Genomic DNA, 21,591 nt, shown 5'->3' on the forward strand with positions numbered 1-21,591 from the left:
TGATACTGAGGTTGGCAAAAAGCTGAAACTGGTTTGTGTCTAAACTAAATTTGACAAATGATGAAGAAAATGAATTCCAAATGCAATAAAATATTAGCCTTCCTTCATTGAGGGAAAAAATGTTTTCTTAAAAAACAAATTGGTCAAGAAATGTAGTTAATTTCCCCCATGGGTACATGAGCCCTGGAATAAATCGCGTGTTGTTTTGGAAAAATTTAATTCGCCAAAAAACAAAAATGTTAAATATGTAATGAAATATCTTAACTGTGTGGCAGAAGAACTGGCGATGGAGGGGAGCTTTTTCTCTGCATTTAGAATCGCTTTCAGTGCGGGTATACCGCTGTCAACGCCTAAACTCTGGCATTTAAGAAGCTTAACCCAAGTAAGTTTCTTTCCAACGTGGCCACAGTAATCTAATCAAGGTTTCATTTCAAAAACACTCTTTAAACCATGAGTTTTGCAAAAATTTCAAATTAATCATATACATACGCCATATACTACAAAAAAAAAAAACCGTAAAAAATATCATTAAAAGGCCCTTCTCGCTGGTATTTTTTTTTTGTCATTTTTGGAAACTGGCTACTCTGAAGACTACTAACAAACAACACTTATTATTAACACCCTACTGCGAAATCTAAGCTAAGTTAAGTTATTTAGTACGTTGTTTCATTACTTCTTTCAAAGAAAAAAAAATACTTCTAAAAAGAAAATATTTGCATATTTATGTATATACAACTACGCAGAAATCAAAATGAACTCTCCCACAACGTAAACCAATTAACCGCCCACGGTTTCGGTTTGTCTGCGGAAATTGCCATGGTTCCACAATGACTAACAAACATTGGCGCCGTTGGAATTCCCATGGCATCGAATAACAACAACAACAAACAACAAGCGCATGGGTGAATAGCTCTGCTTTAAATATGCCTTGTCCTCGCCTTACTTACTAGCTATACCATTGCACCTGCTGGCACTACAGCCGGGCAGGGCAATGAGATCCTTGTATGAACAAGAGAGATAAGTAAATACATGCTTGTAGATGTAGCAGATACATAAGCAAATCATTCCTGTCAACAAAACTGTCACACGGCAGTAGACTATGGGATTCTGTCACATTGCCATCTAAAATGCCTCGCATATTTGCCATAGCTTACCTTTTGAGTAAGGATAATTTTCTTTTTTAATTTTTTTTTACATATTTTTAAAATCAGCTGCTGTTTCATAGAATTTTTTCTTATTTCATAAGTGCACCTATTTTCTGCTTCTTCAATTCTTCGCCCACAATTGATTTACAATTAAAGTCATTAACTTTTGCAGTCGCGTGCGCTTTGTTTTGTTTCTCATTTCTATTTAGTTTTTTTTTTTTTTTGTTTTATCTAGTATTATGTATGTACAGTGGCGATCAAAAATAAATGAATGGTGTGGTGTTTCATTTTTAATATTTACAATGTTTTTCGAGCTAACATTTTTTTGATACTTTTTTATAAAAATATGTTTCATGCTTTAACAGATACTATATAAGTCACACTTTCAAACTTTATACAGAACTTAAGAAAAATTCCCCAAATTTGTATCTAACTTTCGAGCTTTTTAAACAGAATCTTTAGAAATTTTTCGGGCTTGCAGTTAACAAGCTAATAAAATTCTAGTCAAATAAGTGCAAGTTTCGAGCGGCTAAAAAATCGCATTGATTTAAAAATATTTTTGTTTTTGTTGACGGCGTTTGCAATTTTTCTATATAAGTAAACATGAATTTTTTGTGGAAGAATATGGGCAAGACCGTTGCGAAAAAACAAAAAAAAAGTCAACACCAGCTTTTGTCTAAATTTCGCTATTTATTTAAAAAAAAAAAACCGCAAAGCCGTCAGCAAAAAAAAAAATTAAAAATCAATGCGATTTTTTAGGTGCTCAAAACTTGCACTTATGTTACTAGAATTTTATAAGCTTGTTAACTGCATACCCAAAAAATTTCTAATATTCTGGTTACAAAGCTCGAAATTTAGATAAAAATTTGTGGAATTTTTCTAAGTTCGGTATAGAGTGCGAAAGTGTGATTCATATAGAGTTTTTTGTTAAAGCAGGAACGATATGTTTATAAAAAAGAATCAGACAAATTTTAGCTTGAAAAGCATTGTAATTTTATTAAAAACAAAACACCCGTCATCCATTTTTGACCGCCACTGTATTTGCATTGTTATTGCTGCTGTTGCTGTACACATACATATGTATCTGCTGTTTATGCAAAATGCCAACAATTTTACGAGCACATATTGATTTATAGCACATTCACCACTTTATCGGCATAACATAGCGAAATTCAAACAACAACAACTTTTCCATACGCCTCTCAAATTGGACATAAGTTAGGCTAAATGAAAAAAGCGGGTGGGCGAGGGTGCTGTTTCAAAGCAATACAGCTGTTGTTGTGTCGACTTCGACTTCTTGTCTAGCACAATACATTTTAATGTAAGTCAATTTATTAGAATCATATGCACACAATCCGGTTATTACCTCTTTAAGGAAGCAATTTACGGGATTTAACGTAAAAGTTGTAGAGAATAAAGAAACTGTTGATTCATTGCTCGACCTGTTGACTTTGGATAATTGTCGTTCGACATAATTTATGGATTAGGAAAATATGTAGTGCAGTGGTCCTCTAGTCGATAATTTATGTGTATTTGCATATTATGTATTTGATTAGCATGGAATTCGTTGACGGTAATTAAACTGAAGGTGATCGACTTTGTTTTAGGAAAAATTGGATTTGTAAGTGTAAATGAAAGTAAATTTGAAAGTAAAAGCTGTACAAAATTTGTAGTCATATAAAAATTGGGCATAATTTTTTGACCGTTTTAAAAGTGGATATTATTAAATTTAAATTACTAATTCAAAAATTAAACAAAATTTTTTCGAAAATTAAATTTAAAGTTAGCGAAACCCAAATCGAAATTAATCGAAAATTAAGTTATTGGGAAATAAAATCCAAAGTTATCGGAAATTAAAAGAGAATATCGAAAATTGTATCGGAAGTTATTGAAAATTGTATCGGAAGTTATCGAAAATTGTATCAGAAGTTATCGAAAATTGTACCAGAAGTTATCGAAAATTGTATCGGTAGTTATCGCAAATTGTATCAGAAATTATCGAAAATTATCGGGAGCTATCGAAAATTTTATCAAAAGTTGAAACTTATTGAAACTTAAATCGAAAGTTTACGAAAAGTAGGTCGAAAGTTTTTGTGAATTCAGTCTCACGTTTTCGAAAATTCAATTGAAAGTTTTCGAAAAGTAAGTTGAAAGCTTTCGAAAATTAAATCGAACGGTATATCAGAAACTTAAATCGAAAATTAAATTCAAAGTTATCGAAAATCAAATTAAAAGTTGTATTGAAAATCAAGAGAAAGTTTTATATCGAATTATATCGAAGATTTTTGAAAAAGTTATCGAAAATTAAACCGAAATTATCAAAAAGAATGAAGGTTAGGCTACCTTAAACGGGCAGCTCTGATGAAAACATTACTCTGTGGACTCAGGGGATTATTGCGATCGATATAACGTTTATCGATGTTATCGAAAGTTAGCGAAAAGCAAATCGATGGTTATTGTAAATAATTTCGAAAGCTATCGGAAATCATATCGAAATTCATCGAGTATAATATCTAAATTTATCGCAAAAATGTTGAAAGTTATCGGAAATAAATAACAAAAAAAAAATTAAACTTATTGAAAAAATATCGGAAAATATCGGAAGTTCTATAGAAAACAAATGTTATCAAAAATAGTATATATGTATGTCAATCGATGTACATATATCGATATACATCTAAATGTATGCATCAAGAACACATAAATGATTACTGTAATATTCGCTCCGATTTGTACCGTCTTTATAATAACCTAGTACTATATAAATATCGACTTCAAGCGGAAACCCATTTTAGAATGGACCGTTGGGTAGTTACACAACAATTTAGTGGGTGAAATATAACATACAATGCACATTATTAAAAGGAGGCTATGCAAATTCTATGCACTACATGTAGTATACGATTAGATACATACATACATATGTATGTGCATGTGAACCAGTATAAATGCATATTAGTTAGAAAAGCATATACTATGTATGTATACTAAAAAGGCATTTAAAAAATTTATATTTACTGGCATATCCTCATCCATCGAGTCCTCCTCGTCCATTTTGATGATGGCGCTGCTCTCGCCGCCAGCAATTGCGCTCACGCTGCTACCCGTTGTTGCTGTTGTTGCGTTAACCGTTTGAAATAGTAAAGTTTTTGTATGACCGCGCAGATAGCTGCTGCCACTGCCCACGATGCTACCGCTACTACCAATGCCGCTAGCCCGATTATTGCCGGCGCTATAAACAATTGCTGCCGCAGTTGCTGCTGCTGCTACTGCTGCCGGTGCGCTGCCACAGACAAAATAATTATTACCGCCGCCGCTATTGGCGCCCAGACCGTCAGTAATGGTCAAAGCAACAGCACTGCTGCTGGCTGTCGAATTGGCGTAAGAAGCTGTCGGCGATGAAGCCGATGTCGTATTTGAGGAGACAGATGCTGTTGCGCTAGCCGGTGCGTGAGCGCTTAAGTTTGTTGCCGTTGGCGGCGCGGAGGCTGTAACTGCGGCTGAGGATAAGGCGGACGATGACGACGACGATGAGGAGGATGTGTTCGAGGTGGCCGAACGCCAAATGCTGCCACCAAGACCGCCAATCAAACGCCGACCACTGCCGACAATGCCACCAACACTGTGGCCAACTAATGTGCCAAGGCCACTGCTGATGGCAGTGTTGTTGTTATTGCCGCTGCTGCAACTGTTGCTGCTGCTGCTACTCGAATTATTGCTGTGATTGTGTAATAAGCTCAAATTGAGGCCGCGTTTGCCACCACTAACGCTATTATTATTTTCAGTCTGCGCGGTGCCGCGCGATGGCCGTGTTGGATTTAAAGGCGCTGCGCTACCTCCGCTGACGCTACTGCTACTACCGCTATGACTACAAGCGCTGCTAACTTGGCCACTTGCACTCGAACTACTACTGCTGCTGCTGCTCGGGTAAAGCAACTCTGCGCTGCCACCGCCGCCGCCACCACCTCCGCCGCCGCCGATGCTATTGCTGCTGCCGCCGACGCTGCTACTGCTTGCGATACTCAAACTGCCTGCCACGCTGCTGGCGCCAACACTCTCACTCCCACCGCCAACGATGCTGTCAACACCAAGACTGCTACTGCCAATGGCTATGCCGATGCCGATGCCGCTGCCGCTGCCGCCAATGCTTGCGCCAACTCCACTGCTGCTGCTATTCAAAATTGTATTATTTTTGATGAACATTTAAGGCCGAAGACACTTGCCGCGCTTAAGCTGAGGCTTTGGAGAAGGGTTTGGTTTGAATGTGGTTTTCGTTTTTTGCTTTCTTATTCTTCGCGTCTTGGTTTTGTTCCAAGTTAAACGTACAAACTGTTGGTACAGTTAATGGGCTGAGCGTTTTATCTGCACTTTTCAAGAACTATATTTTTGCACTCTTTAAAGCGTGTTTTCCAAAATTTTAATGTTTTTATTTATTTACAAAATGTTATTGTAGTCCCACAAGCCGCTGGTAATAAATAAATAGAAAAAAACAAATGTTCACTACAACATAATCTTTGCAAAAAAAATTTCCAGTCTATAAATTTTTTGTTTGCTTTTATTTGTATTATTATTTTCTGTTTGTGCCGCTTTTTTCATTGCTTTTTATTTTGTTGCTGTTGCTGCTACGCCCTGTTTGTCGTACAGAAAATACGCGCGACACATCCGGCACTTCTGACACAATTATCTGCTTCTAGAAGCCTGCGTAAAACGCGTACGAATACGCGAGAACAGGTTTATGTTTACATTCGAGACATAAAAAAAAAAGTGCCAAAAATATTACGCCCGTTACTCGCAAAACAAAAGCAACACAGGCAAATAAAACAAGTTCGTCGCTCGTTAAGTATGTCTGTGTTTTTTTTTTTTTAGATTATTAAGATTGCGCGGCGTCTGCCAGCGAACGCCTCTGAGTTGACCGCAGCAAATATGCACGTAAATTTAATTAATTTTTGCTGTTGGCTGTTTGTTATTATTTTGTTTTTGAAGCTAAAACAAGGCGACTACCGTAAAATTAACGCATACCAACAGGGGTTAATAAATGTAAATAATTGGAAGTAAATAAAGTAATAGGCAGAGGTTACATAAAATAAACCGTTATTACCTAACAAAATAAATAATAATTATGAAGAAAAGTTCAATAAAATCAGATTTCATGAAAAAAAAATTAAGAACAATTTACAAAAAAAAAAATCATAAAAAAAAATTTATGAAAAAAAATTTTATGAAAAAAAATGCTATAAAAAAACTCAATGAAACAAAAAAATATACATACAACTGCAGTGGTTGTAGACTCAGCTGCTCTAAATATGTATATATGTATGTATCGTCCCCCTTTTTCCAGAAGCATGAATGTGCAAATTTACTAATTTCAAACTCAATGTCTCAACATTTTCGTTTTTACACATTCATGTTTCTGGCATAAGGGCGACGATATCACTATAATCGTTCTGCGAAAATTTGTTATTTCCATAAGTGTTGTGAATTTATAAGAACAAAATCAAATGCCTATTAACATGTATATCCAAAGCAATTTTTATAGGTTAATTTTGTAGGTCCAAAAATATAAAAATATTGTAGTTCCTAAAAATTGATTGGTTTTTTAACTTTTTTATGTATTTTTAATTTTACTTAACTTTGTAATTTTTTTATTTTAAATTATTTGATTCCTTAATTTTTTCAATTTTATTGTTTTTTTTTATTTATTATTATTCACATTTAATTATTAATTATAAATTTTTTTTTATAAATCCTTATTTTTATACATTTTACATTACTTATAAATTTTATTTATTAATTTTTTATTTTTTAAATTAGTATTTTTTTATAAATTTTCATTCTTTTAAAGATGTTACTTTTTATTAATGTTAATTTTTTAATTTTCATGATTTAAAAGTTTGTATTTTTATAATTTTTATAAGTTTTTTATTTTTCATAAATTTTTGATATTTTTAACACTTTTTTTAACTTTATTTAAAAAATTTTATTATGATAAATTTACTATTTTTTATTTTATATTAATATTTTATTTTTAATTGTGATTTATTTTTATATTTATTGATTTTCTATGTTCTTACATTTTATTTTTATTTATTCATATTTTTCCCATTATATTTTAAATTTCTTTCATATTTTTAATTAATTTTTAGAAACATTGTTTTAATTAATTAATATGTATTATTTTTTGTTATTACATTTTAATTTCTTTATTGATTGTTTTATTTAATATGTTTATGTTTTAAATCTTTAGTCGGATTTTTTTTACTTCAGTTGAAGTTTATTTTTAAACTAATTAATTCTATGTTTTTAGCAAATTATCTAATAATTTTTCTTTTAATTAAATTTTCTTAATTTAAATTTTTCATATTCACCATTAATATTTTTATTGGCAACTTGCTTTTAATTACTTTTAATTTTATATTTTTAATATTTGGTATTTTATGTCATTATTTTGGTACATATTTTTTTTATTACATTATGATTTCAGACAGCTAGATTTGCTTATTGAAACTTGCATTAAATGTTATTTTATGTGTATGTGTATTTTATACCGATGGCTGAGTGGAAGATCGACCTATCTCAGCACATTTTCAATGTATTTTAGCACCGGGCATTTTTGAACCGAATTCTGAGATAGGGCGTTCTTCAACCAAATTCTGAGACAGGGTGCTTTTCAATAAAATTCTTTTGCATTTGAACTGTATGTAGTTACTCGTATTTTATTTTGATGCCACCAGCTGATTTAATTTCTTTTAATATCACCTGATTTTTTTTAGATTTTATTTTCCATCCTTTATTTGTTTTTGCTTTGTTTTAAGCACTTTTTTAATTAATATGTACATACACACATATGTATGTATATTTTTTCTTTTATTTTGCTACTTTTCAATAACCCACTTTTTGCCCAATTCAAATAAAAAAATATCAAGAAATTTTTTGTTTGCCTTTTTACGTTTTCCTTTTTTGGTAGCTATGAGTTCACGGAACTTGTTTAACAGCCACTTTGTTATGGCGGTCGGTATTCACTACATAGAAACGAATTTATTGGCTTTCTAATTATGTATAAATTTTGTTTTTATTTTTGGTTTGTATTATTTATTTGATCCACGCACACGCCGCACGCTAGCTCTGATGTTCTTAACTCATCCCGCTGCTTTCTCCAAGTCAGCTGTTGCGGTGACGCGTGGGTCGGTCGCACACGGCGTATACGTAACACAGTAGTTAGATAAAGATTGTCGTTGTCGTTGCGGCCGACGTCAACGTCGACGCGGCGTCGTTGCGTTTACGTCGAAAATCACTGAAAAAACATCGCAGTTCGTTCGCATCGCATTGTGTGTGTGAGCATGTGAGCACAAAAAAAAAAACAATGGGAAGAGAAGAGAAAGAGAAGAGTACAAATACAATTTAGATATAAATGTTTGTACGTTTGCACATTTCAGTTAACAAGAACAATGGGAAAAAATTTGCTATACATACAGTATATACTATATATTTATGTACATATGTAGTATCAACGAATTTGAATTTTTATTAACAAATTCATAGATTGTTTGGTGATTTTGCAATAGGAATAACGAATGAAACGCAAATGGTAAAATTTGTTTGTGGGGTGGGGGGAGGGGGGACTGCTGTGCATTGACCTTTGCTGATTTTTGTATGAAAGTGATTAGTGCTTGTGCAAATTTATCTATGTATTTATGTGAATATATGCATTATATGTACATATATATTGAGTGCATAATTCAGGGGCGTGACTGTCGATTGAAGGCTTTGTAGAGTGATTGAAACAATATTAGACTTGAGGGGGGATTATGAAATGAACTCGCAATGCGCTACTGGAAAATGATTGAGATCTGCATATGTGACATTTTCATTAAATCATTGTTATTCAAAATCATTGACACATCAATTATGTTACGAGAACTTAATGTCGATTTTCGCTCAAAAAAAAAAATATCAAACCAATCATTGAATGTTTGCAGCAAATGAACGATATATATAAATATCTAAATGTCTAAAAATAAAAAAATTAATATATTACAAACACTAAACCAATTGTTTCAACCGAATTTTGAATTTCAGTACATAATTTTTTCCCAATACCCCATAAAAATCTAAAAGCAGTTTAATCGATTTTTTAATTAACTCATTCATATAAATTTCAACATTAACCAATAGTGTAAATAGGGATGTAACGTTCTTATCGATAACTTATTGCCACTTTTTCTCTAAGATTTTCGAGCGAAAAACTGTGTCATGCAGTTTTTGAGGAAGTCTTTTGAAGTCAGCTTTTCTCCAAGAAAGAGCTTTGAAGAGATGGAAACAATTCATATTAAAATGGCAAGATCCAGGCAATACGGTAGAAGCATTGAAGCAACTCATCTAAGCTAAATATTTCGACATTTTTCGGCTTACTTAGTAGCCAGAATAAGTACGTCGAGTCTACAATTAAACAATTATGATTAATCAAGTGTAGAGCACTTAGTGTTACAACATTTGACCGAAAATAAAACAAAGGAAAGCAAGCATGGACACGGAAGACAAAGTGTATTTTTGCGGAAACTTCAAAAAACATACGCGGTAAATCGTATATAACGAAACAAACCTCCCTATTTACGAAGATCAACCGAAACCATTCCTAAACAGATGAAAATAGAGCTCGCATTAGCCAAACGACCAAGTAACGCTCATTGAATTACCTTTTTGGTAATATGCCTGACAGACGGCAACGCTGATGCAGATTAACTAGCATACAAATGCGCATAACAATTTTAAACAGAAACATAACAATTCGAACAGCTGTTTTGTTCTTGTTGATAACTAGTAAAACAACTCTTTAGTTCTTCCAAATAAGCACGGTGACCAATAAAATGGTTCGTAAATAAAGTCTGTTTATACAGATAATCGCGCCGTCTGTCATGCGTATATGCAAATCACACAATCAAAATTAAATAGCGAGGAGCCTTAAGAGGACTAAGTTTGCAAAGTTAGCACGAACAGCCATCTAGTTTGCGCGAAGTAATTAATGGGCTTGCATCAAGAAATAAAATTAAAAAAAAAAATATTGTGGAATTTAAAATTAAAGGTAAACAAAAATTTCATTGAGAATCACTTTTTTTGAAGTCCTTACTATCGCCACTTATGACGTATGCGTTTTTGTTTTTATTACATTGCATTTCACCGAACAATGGAATACATAGCTTCAAGGCGGTGACGGTGAAAACAAAAGGAGGTCAAAAATGTCACTCGGCCGCAGTCAAAATAATACATTAATTCTGCATGTGCAGCGTGCTATGCCGGTAGGCATAATTGTGAATATATAAATACATTTCAATATACATACATGCTTACATACATATGAACATGTGTATATGCATAAATGCTTATGCAGGCATCCACTAGGGTCAGCGGTTCGGATTTTATATCAGTTTTTTTGTTAAATAAAAAATTAATTAATTAAATAAATAATAAAAACCACAAAAAGTAAAAGTAGAAAAAATTAGATTACAAAGGCAATTAATAACAAAAAAATCAAAAAAAAATCAACTAATAAATGTAAAGCCGGTTAAAAATTAAATTCACCAAAAATCTTAATTCATTAAAAAAAGAATTTATAAAAGTCCAATTTTCTTTAATCGACCACCCTAATACATATTTTTCTTCTTCATTTCAGAGCATGGATAGTTTATTTTTAGAATTACACAAATAAATGAGCTGACAGAGATGCTTAGTTGAGAATGCAGAAGTTCTTCGCTTCGTTGGCGTATTTCATAGTTTTTTGTGTGAGTTGAGAAATTCTAACAAAACTCGTGCCCAATTCACAAGGCGGTAAAAGACAAGACTTTTAGCGCGTTATTATCATTTTAGGGGCGATAAAATTTTACTCAAACATCAACAAATGCGTTGAGTAGAAAAAGGAAGATGGTGAACAGACACAAATAAAGTTTGTTTGTATGTATATATTTTTAAGTTTTTTTTTGTGCTTTTGTTTTCTTTTTCGTCAAGGCCGTGTAAAACCGTGTAAAAAGTGTAAACAAGCAAACAACAAAATTTAAAGCATTTGGGAGTGTGTAGTGTGCATGTATGTATGCATGTAAATTTGTCTATACAGTGACGTACTAAAAAGTTCGTTCCGCCAATGAATTGGCATTTAAAGTATTATAACAACCAAATAGTTATAAGGCTTTTTATTGGGTTTTGAACTTGGTCATCATTTTTATTTTATGTTTTAAAGAGTAGTGAAATATTTAAGAATTGTTATTAAAGTTTACGTAAACAAATGGTTCAGTTTTTAAGAAATGTGTGGATATTTCAAACGATTATTCAGCTCATGTTGAAGATTTTATAAACTTTTCACTTTGCTAAAAGTGCCTAAACGTAATTTTTTGGCGAAAAAGATAGCAAAATTGATTAATATAAAAATAAAAACAAGTTAAAAATCGCCTGTATTTAAAACAACAAGAAAAACATGAAAGTTTTAAAAAATTTAAAATTTAAAACTAAAATAAACAGAAAAAGTATAATATAAAAAATACCTATCTATGTACATATGTATGTATAAAAAAAAAATTAAAAATAAAAGAAATTAAAAAATTTTAATTAAATAGAAAAGGAATTAAAATGAAAAATAAAAAAAATTAAAATGAAAAAATAAAATTTTTCGTGACACTTAGTGCTTTATTCTCGTCATTTTCCGTGGCTTTGGTGTGTGTGGTTGTTCTTGTTAATTTTTCGAACTTTACGGATTTTTGGGAATTTTCGGAGGTTTTCTCGAATATTTGTTGGATTCTTTTACGGATTTTTTTTTGAAGTTTTATTAGGTTTTTCGGAATTATTCACAATCTTATGCAGTTTTTGAAACTTATCGACATTTTCTTGGGAAATTATTTCATTCATTCGAGTTTTTGTGACCATTACTGTACGTACTCATACATATGTACACGCCAATCGCACGACTCGCACAGCCAAACAACACAACAAACCCGAAACAAGCAACTGCAACTTAAATGAGGTTAATGCTGATAGTGCACCGATTTCATAAACATTTCTACTTTATTATTACTTATAAACAAGCATGTGCATTAATAAATATTTCAGATTTTCATAGCCTATGCCGGAACACTTGGCTTTTGTTTGATCTTGCATGCATTCTTATGACATTTATTTCTCGAATACTGCGACATCCACATGAAAATTAATTATGGCATAAATTATTTTGTACACAAGTATCGTCAATTTAAAATTTATACAGCGCACAGCAATTGAGTTAGCTCATCTCGCTCTCATTGTCATATTTATTACTCGTCTATGATTGTTTATTTTATATTTTAATTCTTAAAGAATTTATTAACAAAAATTGTGCTTTTGAAATTCTTTCGAATTATGCTGACACGCTAAGGCATTAATTGTTTTGTACATTTTAATTGATTCATTTAAAATTACTTTGTTGAATTGACAAAGTAAATGTATGGTTTAGATTGGCAGTGTGAAGCGGCGCTACGTAATTAAGAACTTTTGTGGTGAAATAAACTGGTGTCATGACTTTCAAAGTTTTGTTATAGCAATTGTTGCTAGCAAGCAAATTAAAAAAGAAGCAAAGTGAACACACTAATTTTTTTTAATAAATGAACCTAATTTTTTTTAATAAATGGACCTCATTTTTTTTTTTTTAATAAATGGACCTCATTTACTTTCCAGAAACCCGGCAAACACAGTCTCTAACGTTTTGAAATATTGTATTTTCGATTAGAGAATGATTAGAAACGAATTAGAATTCAACGTGAGAATACGATGAGACTTCTATTCAATATCGAGAACTAAGTCTCCTTTTTGTAGAGAATGCTTTAATTCTCAACAATTTCTCTAATTGTCTTAAAACCTTCTACCTTAGCGATATACAGTAGAATTCGAATCGTTTTCTAATCAAAAGTCTTCATAAAAGGGGTACAACTCAAAATTACACGTTTGTCAGAAAATGCAAAATACTATTTCTTACCTTTACCTTAGGGTTTTATTTCAAACAAATTATAACAAATATTTGCTCCAGCTTTTGCACATTTTTAGCGCATAATTTTCAAAAAGCCAAATTTTGAGTTGTGCCTCTTTTGTGCTAAAGCTGCCTGATGAAACCCGTAAAAATTTGGAAAAAATATCGACAAAAATTTGCAAATATATCGACAAGTCACGAATCGCTGTTGATTAGACTCGAAAAAATATCGATAAGTCTCGAAAAAATATCCGTCTAGAATATATAAATTAGTCTCAAAAAAATATCGATTAGTCTAGAAAAAACAGCGATTATCTTCGAAAAAATATCGATTAGTCTAACAAAATATCGGTTATTCAAAAAATATCGGTTATTCAAAAAATATCAACTAGTTTTAAAACATATCGATTAGTCTAAAAAAATAGCGGTTATTCAAAAAATATCGGTTATTCAAAAAATATCAACTAGTTTTAAAACATATCGATTACTCAAAAAATATTGTTTACTCAAAAATATCGATTACTCAAAAAATATCGATTACTCAAAAAATATCATTTACTCAAAAAATATCGATTAGTCAAATAATATCGATTACTAAAATAATATCGATTACTCAAAAAATATCGATTACTCAAAAATATCGATTACTCAAAAAAATATTGATTACTCAAAAAATATAATTTACTAAAAAAAAATCAACAAAAAATATCAATTACGCGAAAACATATCGATTACTCTCAAAATATATTGAGGTCTCAAAAAAATCTTGAAAGTCCTCAAAAAATTACAATTGTATAATAAAAGATCATAAAGGAGTTATCTCGAAACAAGCACAAAAAACAAACCAACAAACCATTTAATTATCTCCATGAATGGTTAGTGAGAACGGCTTTTCTAACGAAGAAACGATGGTGCGAAGGAATGTGCTGATGGTCAGAACTACTAGCTAATCAAACCTTTCTGAAAAAAACCAGGATTAACTAAACGAGCTTTTACAATATCTTTACTAGAAAAGATCATCGGTGGTGCCTTGCAATCTTATTGATAACGCAATTTCTTCTCATATTGATTCTCTTCCCTAACAAGGAATGTGAAATTAAGCGAAGACAGCACGCATTGTTCAAATCAACAATGAACAGAGAAAAGCTATAAAAAGCTATCTGTGGTCCCTGGTCCAAAGGTCAAAGGTCGTTTTTTTAAATCAAGGTTGACGACAGAGGGAGGACGAATTATTTTCGAAATAAAATGCTAAAATTTGTTTCCACGCAGAGTTATTTTTTTCCAGCGAATTAAGCGCAACAACTGATAAAATGGAGGTCAAGCAAACGCATACCAGCAACATCCCGCAATCCCCCGAAAATAATGATATTTGATACACACTGCACGTGCCACCAATAATTTGGAAATAATTTTCAGACCACATAACATTGCAACCATCAATCAGGCGCTTGGGAGGCAACTAATTAGAGTTAATAATAAGAAAGACAAGCCCCACAGACTACAGACTACAGACAACAATAAAAGTAACAATAACACTTGTAAGCGCATGACAAAATTAAATAGTCAGTCATCAGCCCAACGAAGCGGCAATCAAGGAACGAACGAAAAAGAGCATTCAACTAATGGACGACTTCAACAGCAAACGAACGACCACAGTGTGCGGTCAGTGGACTCTTTATACTCGTTGGGTTGATGGAAATGATGCGTTACTGCAACCATATTGGGCACATGAGTCGCTTATTCTGAAAGCGATCACTACTCTGACTATCAGTGTGGCAAAGCTGGCTTTAAAGTAGAAATGTATATATACATATGTAAATAAGGGAACTTAAATATAGTAAATTAGCGACGCTTCGCAGCGCCACAAAGTGTTATTACCCTCAATTGCCGGAGAGATTGAACTTGAAAGTGGATACAAACGCGCGAATATGAAGTGAACGCAAATCAAAAGAAAGAATAAGGTGGCGCTGGCAGAAAGGCAACTAAATATAAGGCTTGTAGAAACGTTGGAGCAGGTCGATGTAAGGTTTATGGTATTTCACTTCGAACGCATCGGTAAAGGTGCCCATCAGATCTATATACAGGCACCCGTTTGTACACTGATAGAGAAGCGCGTACACTGCCGGAACAAAGTATTGGCACAGCAAATCTTTTACAATATATGCAACAATTTTTACTCTAATACTTTTCCGCGAATTTCGTATAAAAATATGGTTATTGTTTTTGTTATTTTTCGGCCTTATAACAATTACATTCAACAATTTATATTGAGCTCGAGGCCGTTTTTTAAATGAAAATTTATTGTGGAAAAGCAACAATAATTTGAAAAAATGGTAGAAGTGATAGCTATTTCGGAAATCACCACATTTCCTCATCAGACTACTTTCAGTAGGATTCGAGCCGACGATCCCACTGACTCAGCCAGTTGGCTATGCACCTTGCTAAGTACGCCTTGTAAATTATCGTTTGCTTATTTCCACTATTTTCTAATAAGTTAAAGTTATTTTTAATCTTCCACTTTTTAAGTTCATTGATTTCAGTTTTTTACAGGTTACGTTCTGTTTAGGTAAAGGGGTATTTTTTTCGTAAGTTTAAAGTTTTTCAATTAAATTATTTTATAATAGCCAGTTTCACGGAAGCAACTTAAGTGAAAAATTATTTTTTATTTGAATTTAATATTGAAACTGAAACAAAGAAAAAATAATTTTTCACTTAAATTGCTTTCGGGAAACCGGCAGGAAGAGCCGTTTATTTTTTGTTTAATTTTAACTTCGCTTTAAATACATTGACTGCTTGTTATGTGCATGTTATCGATGAAGTTGCTATTTTTGATTAACTTTTTACGTTAAGTTTTAAGAGATTTAAGTTTTTTTTTTTGTTTTATATATTCGTTCAATTCCAGTTACTTTAGTTTATTTAAAGTACAAATTATTTAGGAAATTGAGTCTTTTCCGTTAAATTTTTTTAGGTTAAGTTTTTAAGTTAAGTTGCATAAGTCTAAAGTTTTCACGTTTAATTGTTTTATATTCTTTTAATTTTGAGCTATTTTCGATTTAAGTTTTAGGTTCCGTAGTGAAGTTATTTATTTGTTTTTAAGCTTTAAGCTTTGAAAAGTTCTTAGTTTATTTAAAGTAACGTTACTTTAATTTATTTTTTAGGTTGAGGCTTTTTAGACTTTAGATTTAATCTATGTAAAATCAAAATTTTCTTAAGTAAGTTCACTTTTGCTAAAAAATGGCCTGGTTTTTATAAAACGTTCACAATCCGAAGATTGAAATTCTATAGTGTGTGGTGGCCTTTAATATTTACTTTAACTAAAGTATTTCAAGTGTTGATTCCCGTTAGTGTCTCACTGAGGATAATAGATAACAAAAAAAAAAAAAAAAAAAAAAACAGCGAAAACGCCATCAATTGGTTGGCAGCAGTTACTTACTTATACATACATACATTTGTATTTAAATCCATTTCATTTTTCATATCAAATGACTTCCCATATTCTTTCCATTGATTGCGCACAATTCAAGTCAATTGAATTCATTGCGAGCTGTCAATTTAGTAATTTTCAAAAATTTTCTATTAGACTCTACATGGCAACAAAAGCAGTTAGAATGCAGGTAAATGGAAAAACGAATAATGCGTCAACAGCTGTTGTTTATTAAATGTTTGCTAGTGCTGTAAAATAGTTGAAATTAGCGTTCGAACAGTCTTTGACTGCAACCGTAAGCAAAATGATTTGATTTTATTGCTTGGTCAAGGCGAAGACACAGAAGCGGATGAGAGTCTCAGAAGCAGATATAGAACATTTCAGAAATTCTAGGGAAATTCCTTGGAACGGGTTTCTAACATCACACGGCCTCCACTTCTACCTCAAATATATCTGAATTTTCTAATATTTCTAAGAAGGATGATGTAAGTAAAAAATTAAAAATTGGCATTAAACGCAAGGCATTTGAAAAAGCTTCAATCATACATATGTAACTCTGGATAGGATTACCATAAAAAACAATTAACTAGCTAAATTCTATATAATTTTAGTGAAATATATTTTGCTGACGCTTTTTTCGATTCTTTGTAGGAATTTTGCAGAATTTTCATAATTTTTGCACAAAGTACGAAATTTGGATTTATATGGTGTTTTTTAAGTAATCAGCCATCATGTCATAAAAAAAAAAATAATACACATTAAATAAATTTCACATTTCCACTTCATTTCACTAAAATTTAATGGGCTACAGAGCTGCATATTAAAGTTCTTTATAAAGATTCTGATTAAAAAGTTAAAAATTTGGTAAAATTTTGCAAAATTTTCATAATTTTTTTCACAAAATATAAAATTAGGATTGATATCATAAAAAAAGTTCATTTCATAAAAAATATTAAATAAAATTTATGAAAATTAGTTAAAACATACTAAGTCGAACAATGCAATATTAGTATCACACTAAATGTATATGAAAAAGCTTTGATTCACAAATATTTTTATGTAGGGTTGCCACCTATTTGATAAATTAAATGAGTTAAATTCGTTAAATAAATTAAATATCACAGTATTGGCATCTAACGAAAGGCGACCAAGAAAACTTATATGTATATCCAAAGGGGTTTTGCTCGACCTGCTGCTGCCTATCGGACGGACCACACGAAGAACTAACTTAGCCGGAATCAACGTGAAAATCAATTTCTAAGTCAAGCAAATTTGTAAAGCTAGGAAGACTAGCGGTCAACAAGATGCTGAACAACGTCAATGAAGGAACCACCTGACTTCCTTCCAGGAAAAATTCGCCATATGTATCTATATAATCGCCACTAAAGTCATACGAACCCAACGTTCTAATTTTTAAAAGCCATTTCAAAACTGCCGATGGTTCAATAAACTACACATAAGTATGGTGTAGCGGAGTTCATAAGACAAAGCCAAACAATGCGAGCACCGAACTTTACAAACCTCTATAGAAATCGCCACAGAACATTAGCAAATAAACCGTCGTCCACCTCGAGGAACATCTTTCGCACAGACATAACATGTGTACATCCCTAACACATTTCTTACCTATCTACGCTAAGCAGATACTATATACAGTAACTCAAACAAGTGACCATGTGTTGATTTTTTTTTAATATTCATACTGTTTTTCGAGTTAAGTTTTTTGTTGTTACTATAAAAATATTGTCAAAGTTCTAACCAAAACCATATAAATTACAGTTTCAAACTTTATACAAAATTTAGGAAAATTAAAAAAATGTCCATAAAAATTTCAACAAATTTTAATCAAAATTTTAACTTTTTAATCTGAATCTCTGGAACCCTTTGCAGCTTCATAGTTCATACAACATTGGTTGGTGACGGCTTTTTTAGGTTTTTTTTTTTTGTATTAAGTACAAAAGTCCGGCAGCAAAAAAAATTTCTTAAGTCAGTTTGACTGAAATTGTATGGGCATAACTGCATACCAAAAATTGTTTCAAAGATTAAGAATTAAAAAGTTGAAATTTTGATGAATATTTGTTGAATTTTTTTGCTAAATTTCCTATAAACTTCGAAACTGTAAGAACAAAATTTAACTCGAAAAACATTATGAATACTTTTAAAAAATCAACACGTGGTCACTTGTTTGAGTCACTATATATGCTCTATGGAAAATTTGCACTTGATGCCCAGACAACAAACAGTCGGTGGTTGTACGGATTTACGAGCATTTATTTGTACGAGTATTGAGTTCAATGCCATGCTTAACCGTTTTTCGCCATAGCTTCTTCATATTACATACTTTATTTTATTATTGCACAAATATATATATATATGTATGTGAGTACATATGTATGCACATAAATGTATTTATTATTTCACTAGCTTTTTGTAATGCTACTCATTTCATTTTTCATACCTTTTTGTACATATACATATGTACATACGTAGCCGCACACATGTACTCATTCACATGCATGCGAAATAAAATATTTCTTTAGCTTTTGCCGGCATTTGCGCCACGCCACGCCACGTCGTACCAAACACCAAAGATTCTTTGTTAACGTTTGCACTGTTTTCTTAGCTTTAACGCCTTGCCAATTCTACTCACATACGCTGCGCGTACATTTCAAGAAACCCGCTCCCTACATTCCCTACCCTACACCTCAACGCCCCCAAAAATGTGTAACTGCCTTTGTGTTTGTTGTTGTTGGTCATGTCTTTGTTCGAACACTGATTATTTCAAGCTGTGTTCGCTGTCGTCTTTGTCGTCGTGTTGCTGGTAGCCGCTCATATATGGATTCTTAGTTATTAACATGAAATTATGGACTTGGACATGTTTCATTCCAAATTGAATGAGTGACTGAGTGACTGAGTGAGTGACTGACGGCTAGCTAGCTGGCTGGTTGGCTGGTTGGCTGGCAGGCAGGCTGATATTGGTGGAAGGTGGTGGTGGCGTAGCTGAATTGCCGCCGGTGCTGCTAAAGGTGACATTGCTGGTGACAGCAGTGACAATCAGCTTTTACAGAAGCTGAGTATTCCCCGACTGAGGCTAGAAGAATGTCAAGTATGTGAAATGTAATACTTTTAACTGGCGATTAAAGTTACTTAGTTGCTTTTATATACAACGAGCACAGATAGGTAATTATATGGCGGGTTGCAGTACACGGAAGCGTTGTTCTTTAACTGTTGTCGATACAAAGAAAGAAAACAAATTTTAATAGTATACATACATATGTATGTATGTATGTCCTAGGGTTGTTGCGAATATTCGCATTCGCAACCGCGGAGCTTCCGCATTAATTTTAGCATTCGCATTCGCTTTCGTATTCGCAATAATCAATGCGGAGCTTTTGCGAATGCGAATATTGTAGGGACCGAAAGTAACAGTTATTTTTTTACGAGTTAAACTTGACCAAACATTTTTTTATTCCGAAATAAAAGTCCTTTCCGGATAATAAACAAACCGCTTATCCAAATTAAACAAGTTTGGTATCAAATGAAAGAGGACTTGAATAGCTTTAAATAAATGATACACATGTCTAAACGAGGAAAGCCACCTATTTAAAAATATTTCAATAAAATACGTTAATTAATTACCATAGAAAAAACTTTGGGTCAGGTATATGAATTTCCTGAGTAATAAATTATAAAACCAAATCAAAACAAAAATAACTGTTATTTTCGCTCCCTGGAATATTGTGCAAGTGCACTGATAAAAACGTATATCTGGCCAGTCACAGAAGAAAGGATGAATTACAAAACCTAAAATCGAAAAACGCTGATGACGTTACAGGTTCTAAAAATTCAGAAAGAACCAACAGAATGACAAAAAAGAATTCTTTGGAAAACAGCGGTGCTTAAACAACGATCTTGCCATGATGCTAGATTGTGAAGATGAAAGTCAGGAGGATACATCCGACATTTGCAGCCCCGAAGCAATTCTCAAAAAGGAATTATTGCACCGCAATAAAAAATAAATAAATATAACTGAAAGTCCCCTCTCAACTGGTGCAGCGTCAATCGAAAAGAATTTACAATTTTGTCAAGTTTCAAGTTTGTCAAGTTTCTCGCCTAGAGCGAGTAATTAATTAGTGGCGCAGGTTTGATTTACGACCTCTTAAGAAACAGGCTGTAACCCGAAAAGGCAACAACATTACTTTTTAATATAAAGTTTTTATTAAACGCAATATTCCAATTTTTAAATTCAAGTACTAAAAAGAAAACATTTTAAAAAATGTCTAACCTTTTCATTTTTTATTTACCTAAATCACCTAATTTACTCACCTAAATTATTTCTTAAAAATACTTGACATCCGCATGCTAAATTTCGCATCATTTTAACATTTTTTTTTTTCGTTTATTTAATGTTTATTATTTTTTTTTATAAAAGAATACGTCATTATCAAACAAAAACCATGTAAGTCAAAATTATAAACTTTGTAAAAGATTTATAAAAGTTCCACTAATGTTGATTTTTCGTAACTTTTCGTGATTTTTTCGAGACTTCAGAGTTTTCGTCGAGATTTAAAATTTTTTTTTTTTACACTAATTGTAGTCCTACCCTGAGCAGGACAGTCGCACAGGCGACTGTGCTACGGTTTCTTCTGCATCTGATGAGTTACAGCTACGGGAAGAGCTGTTTAAACCCTTAAATAAATATATGAGTATTTCGTTAATCAATTGAGCTTTTTTTTTATATACAGCACCCGCATTTCAAAGTGATATTGTTTCCCACTCATGTTTATGTATTTATTTTTATGAATTTTCAATGAAAATACAGTTCATTCTCTCACAAAACCCATATTAACCCAAGTTAAAAGTTTGTAGAAAACTACGAAAAAATTCAACAAATTTGCACTAAAATTTCAAACTTTTTCTCAGAAGTGTTAGAATTTTTTTTGAGTACGCAGTTTTATAGCCCATTTAATTTTAGTCTAACAATGTGCAAGTTTCATGCAGCTAAAAAGCATCGGTGATTTTTTAGAATTTTTTTCGCCGAA

At 32.2% G+C, this 21,591-nt stretch overlaps 1 protein-coding gene across 2 annotated transcripts in view; it reads right to left on the bottom strand.

The window, feature by feature from the left end:
* Positions 1–4,010: 4,010 nt before the first annotated feature.
* LOC118751887 (uncharacterized transmembrane protein DDB_G0289901-like) overlaps positions 4,011–21,591 on the bottom strand; it is a 40,468-nt gene continuing 22,887 nt past the window's right edge. The window contains exon 2 of one of the 2 annotated variants that reach the window (XM_036486711.1): positions 4,011–5,610. In XM_036486711.1, coding sequence (XP_036342604.1) covers positions 4,101–5,348 — 1,248 coding nt within the window. In that variant the 5' untranslated portion in view covers positions 5,349–5,610 and the 3' untranslated portion in view covers positions 4,011–4,100. Of the gene's footprint in view, positions 5,611–7,944; positions 8,437–21,591 lie in introns of those variants that run through there. The other variant, XR_004994608.1, reaches the window with a different exon arrangement.

The sequence above is a fragment of the Rhagoletis pomonella genome, unplaced genomic scaffold (genome assembly GCF_013731165.1).
Source record: "Rhagoletis pomonella isolate Grant_MI unplaced genomic scaffold, Rhpom_1.0 Rhpom_scaffold_01064, whole genome shotgun sequence".
In the NCBI taxonomy this organism is placed as follows: Eukaryota; Metazoa; Arthropoda; class Insecta; order Diptera; family Tephritidae; genus Rhagoletis; species Rhagoletis pomonella.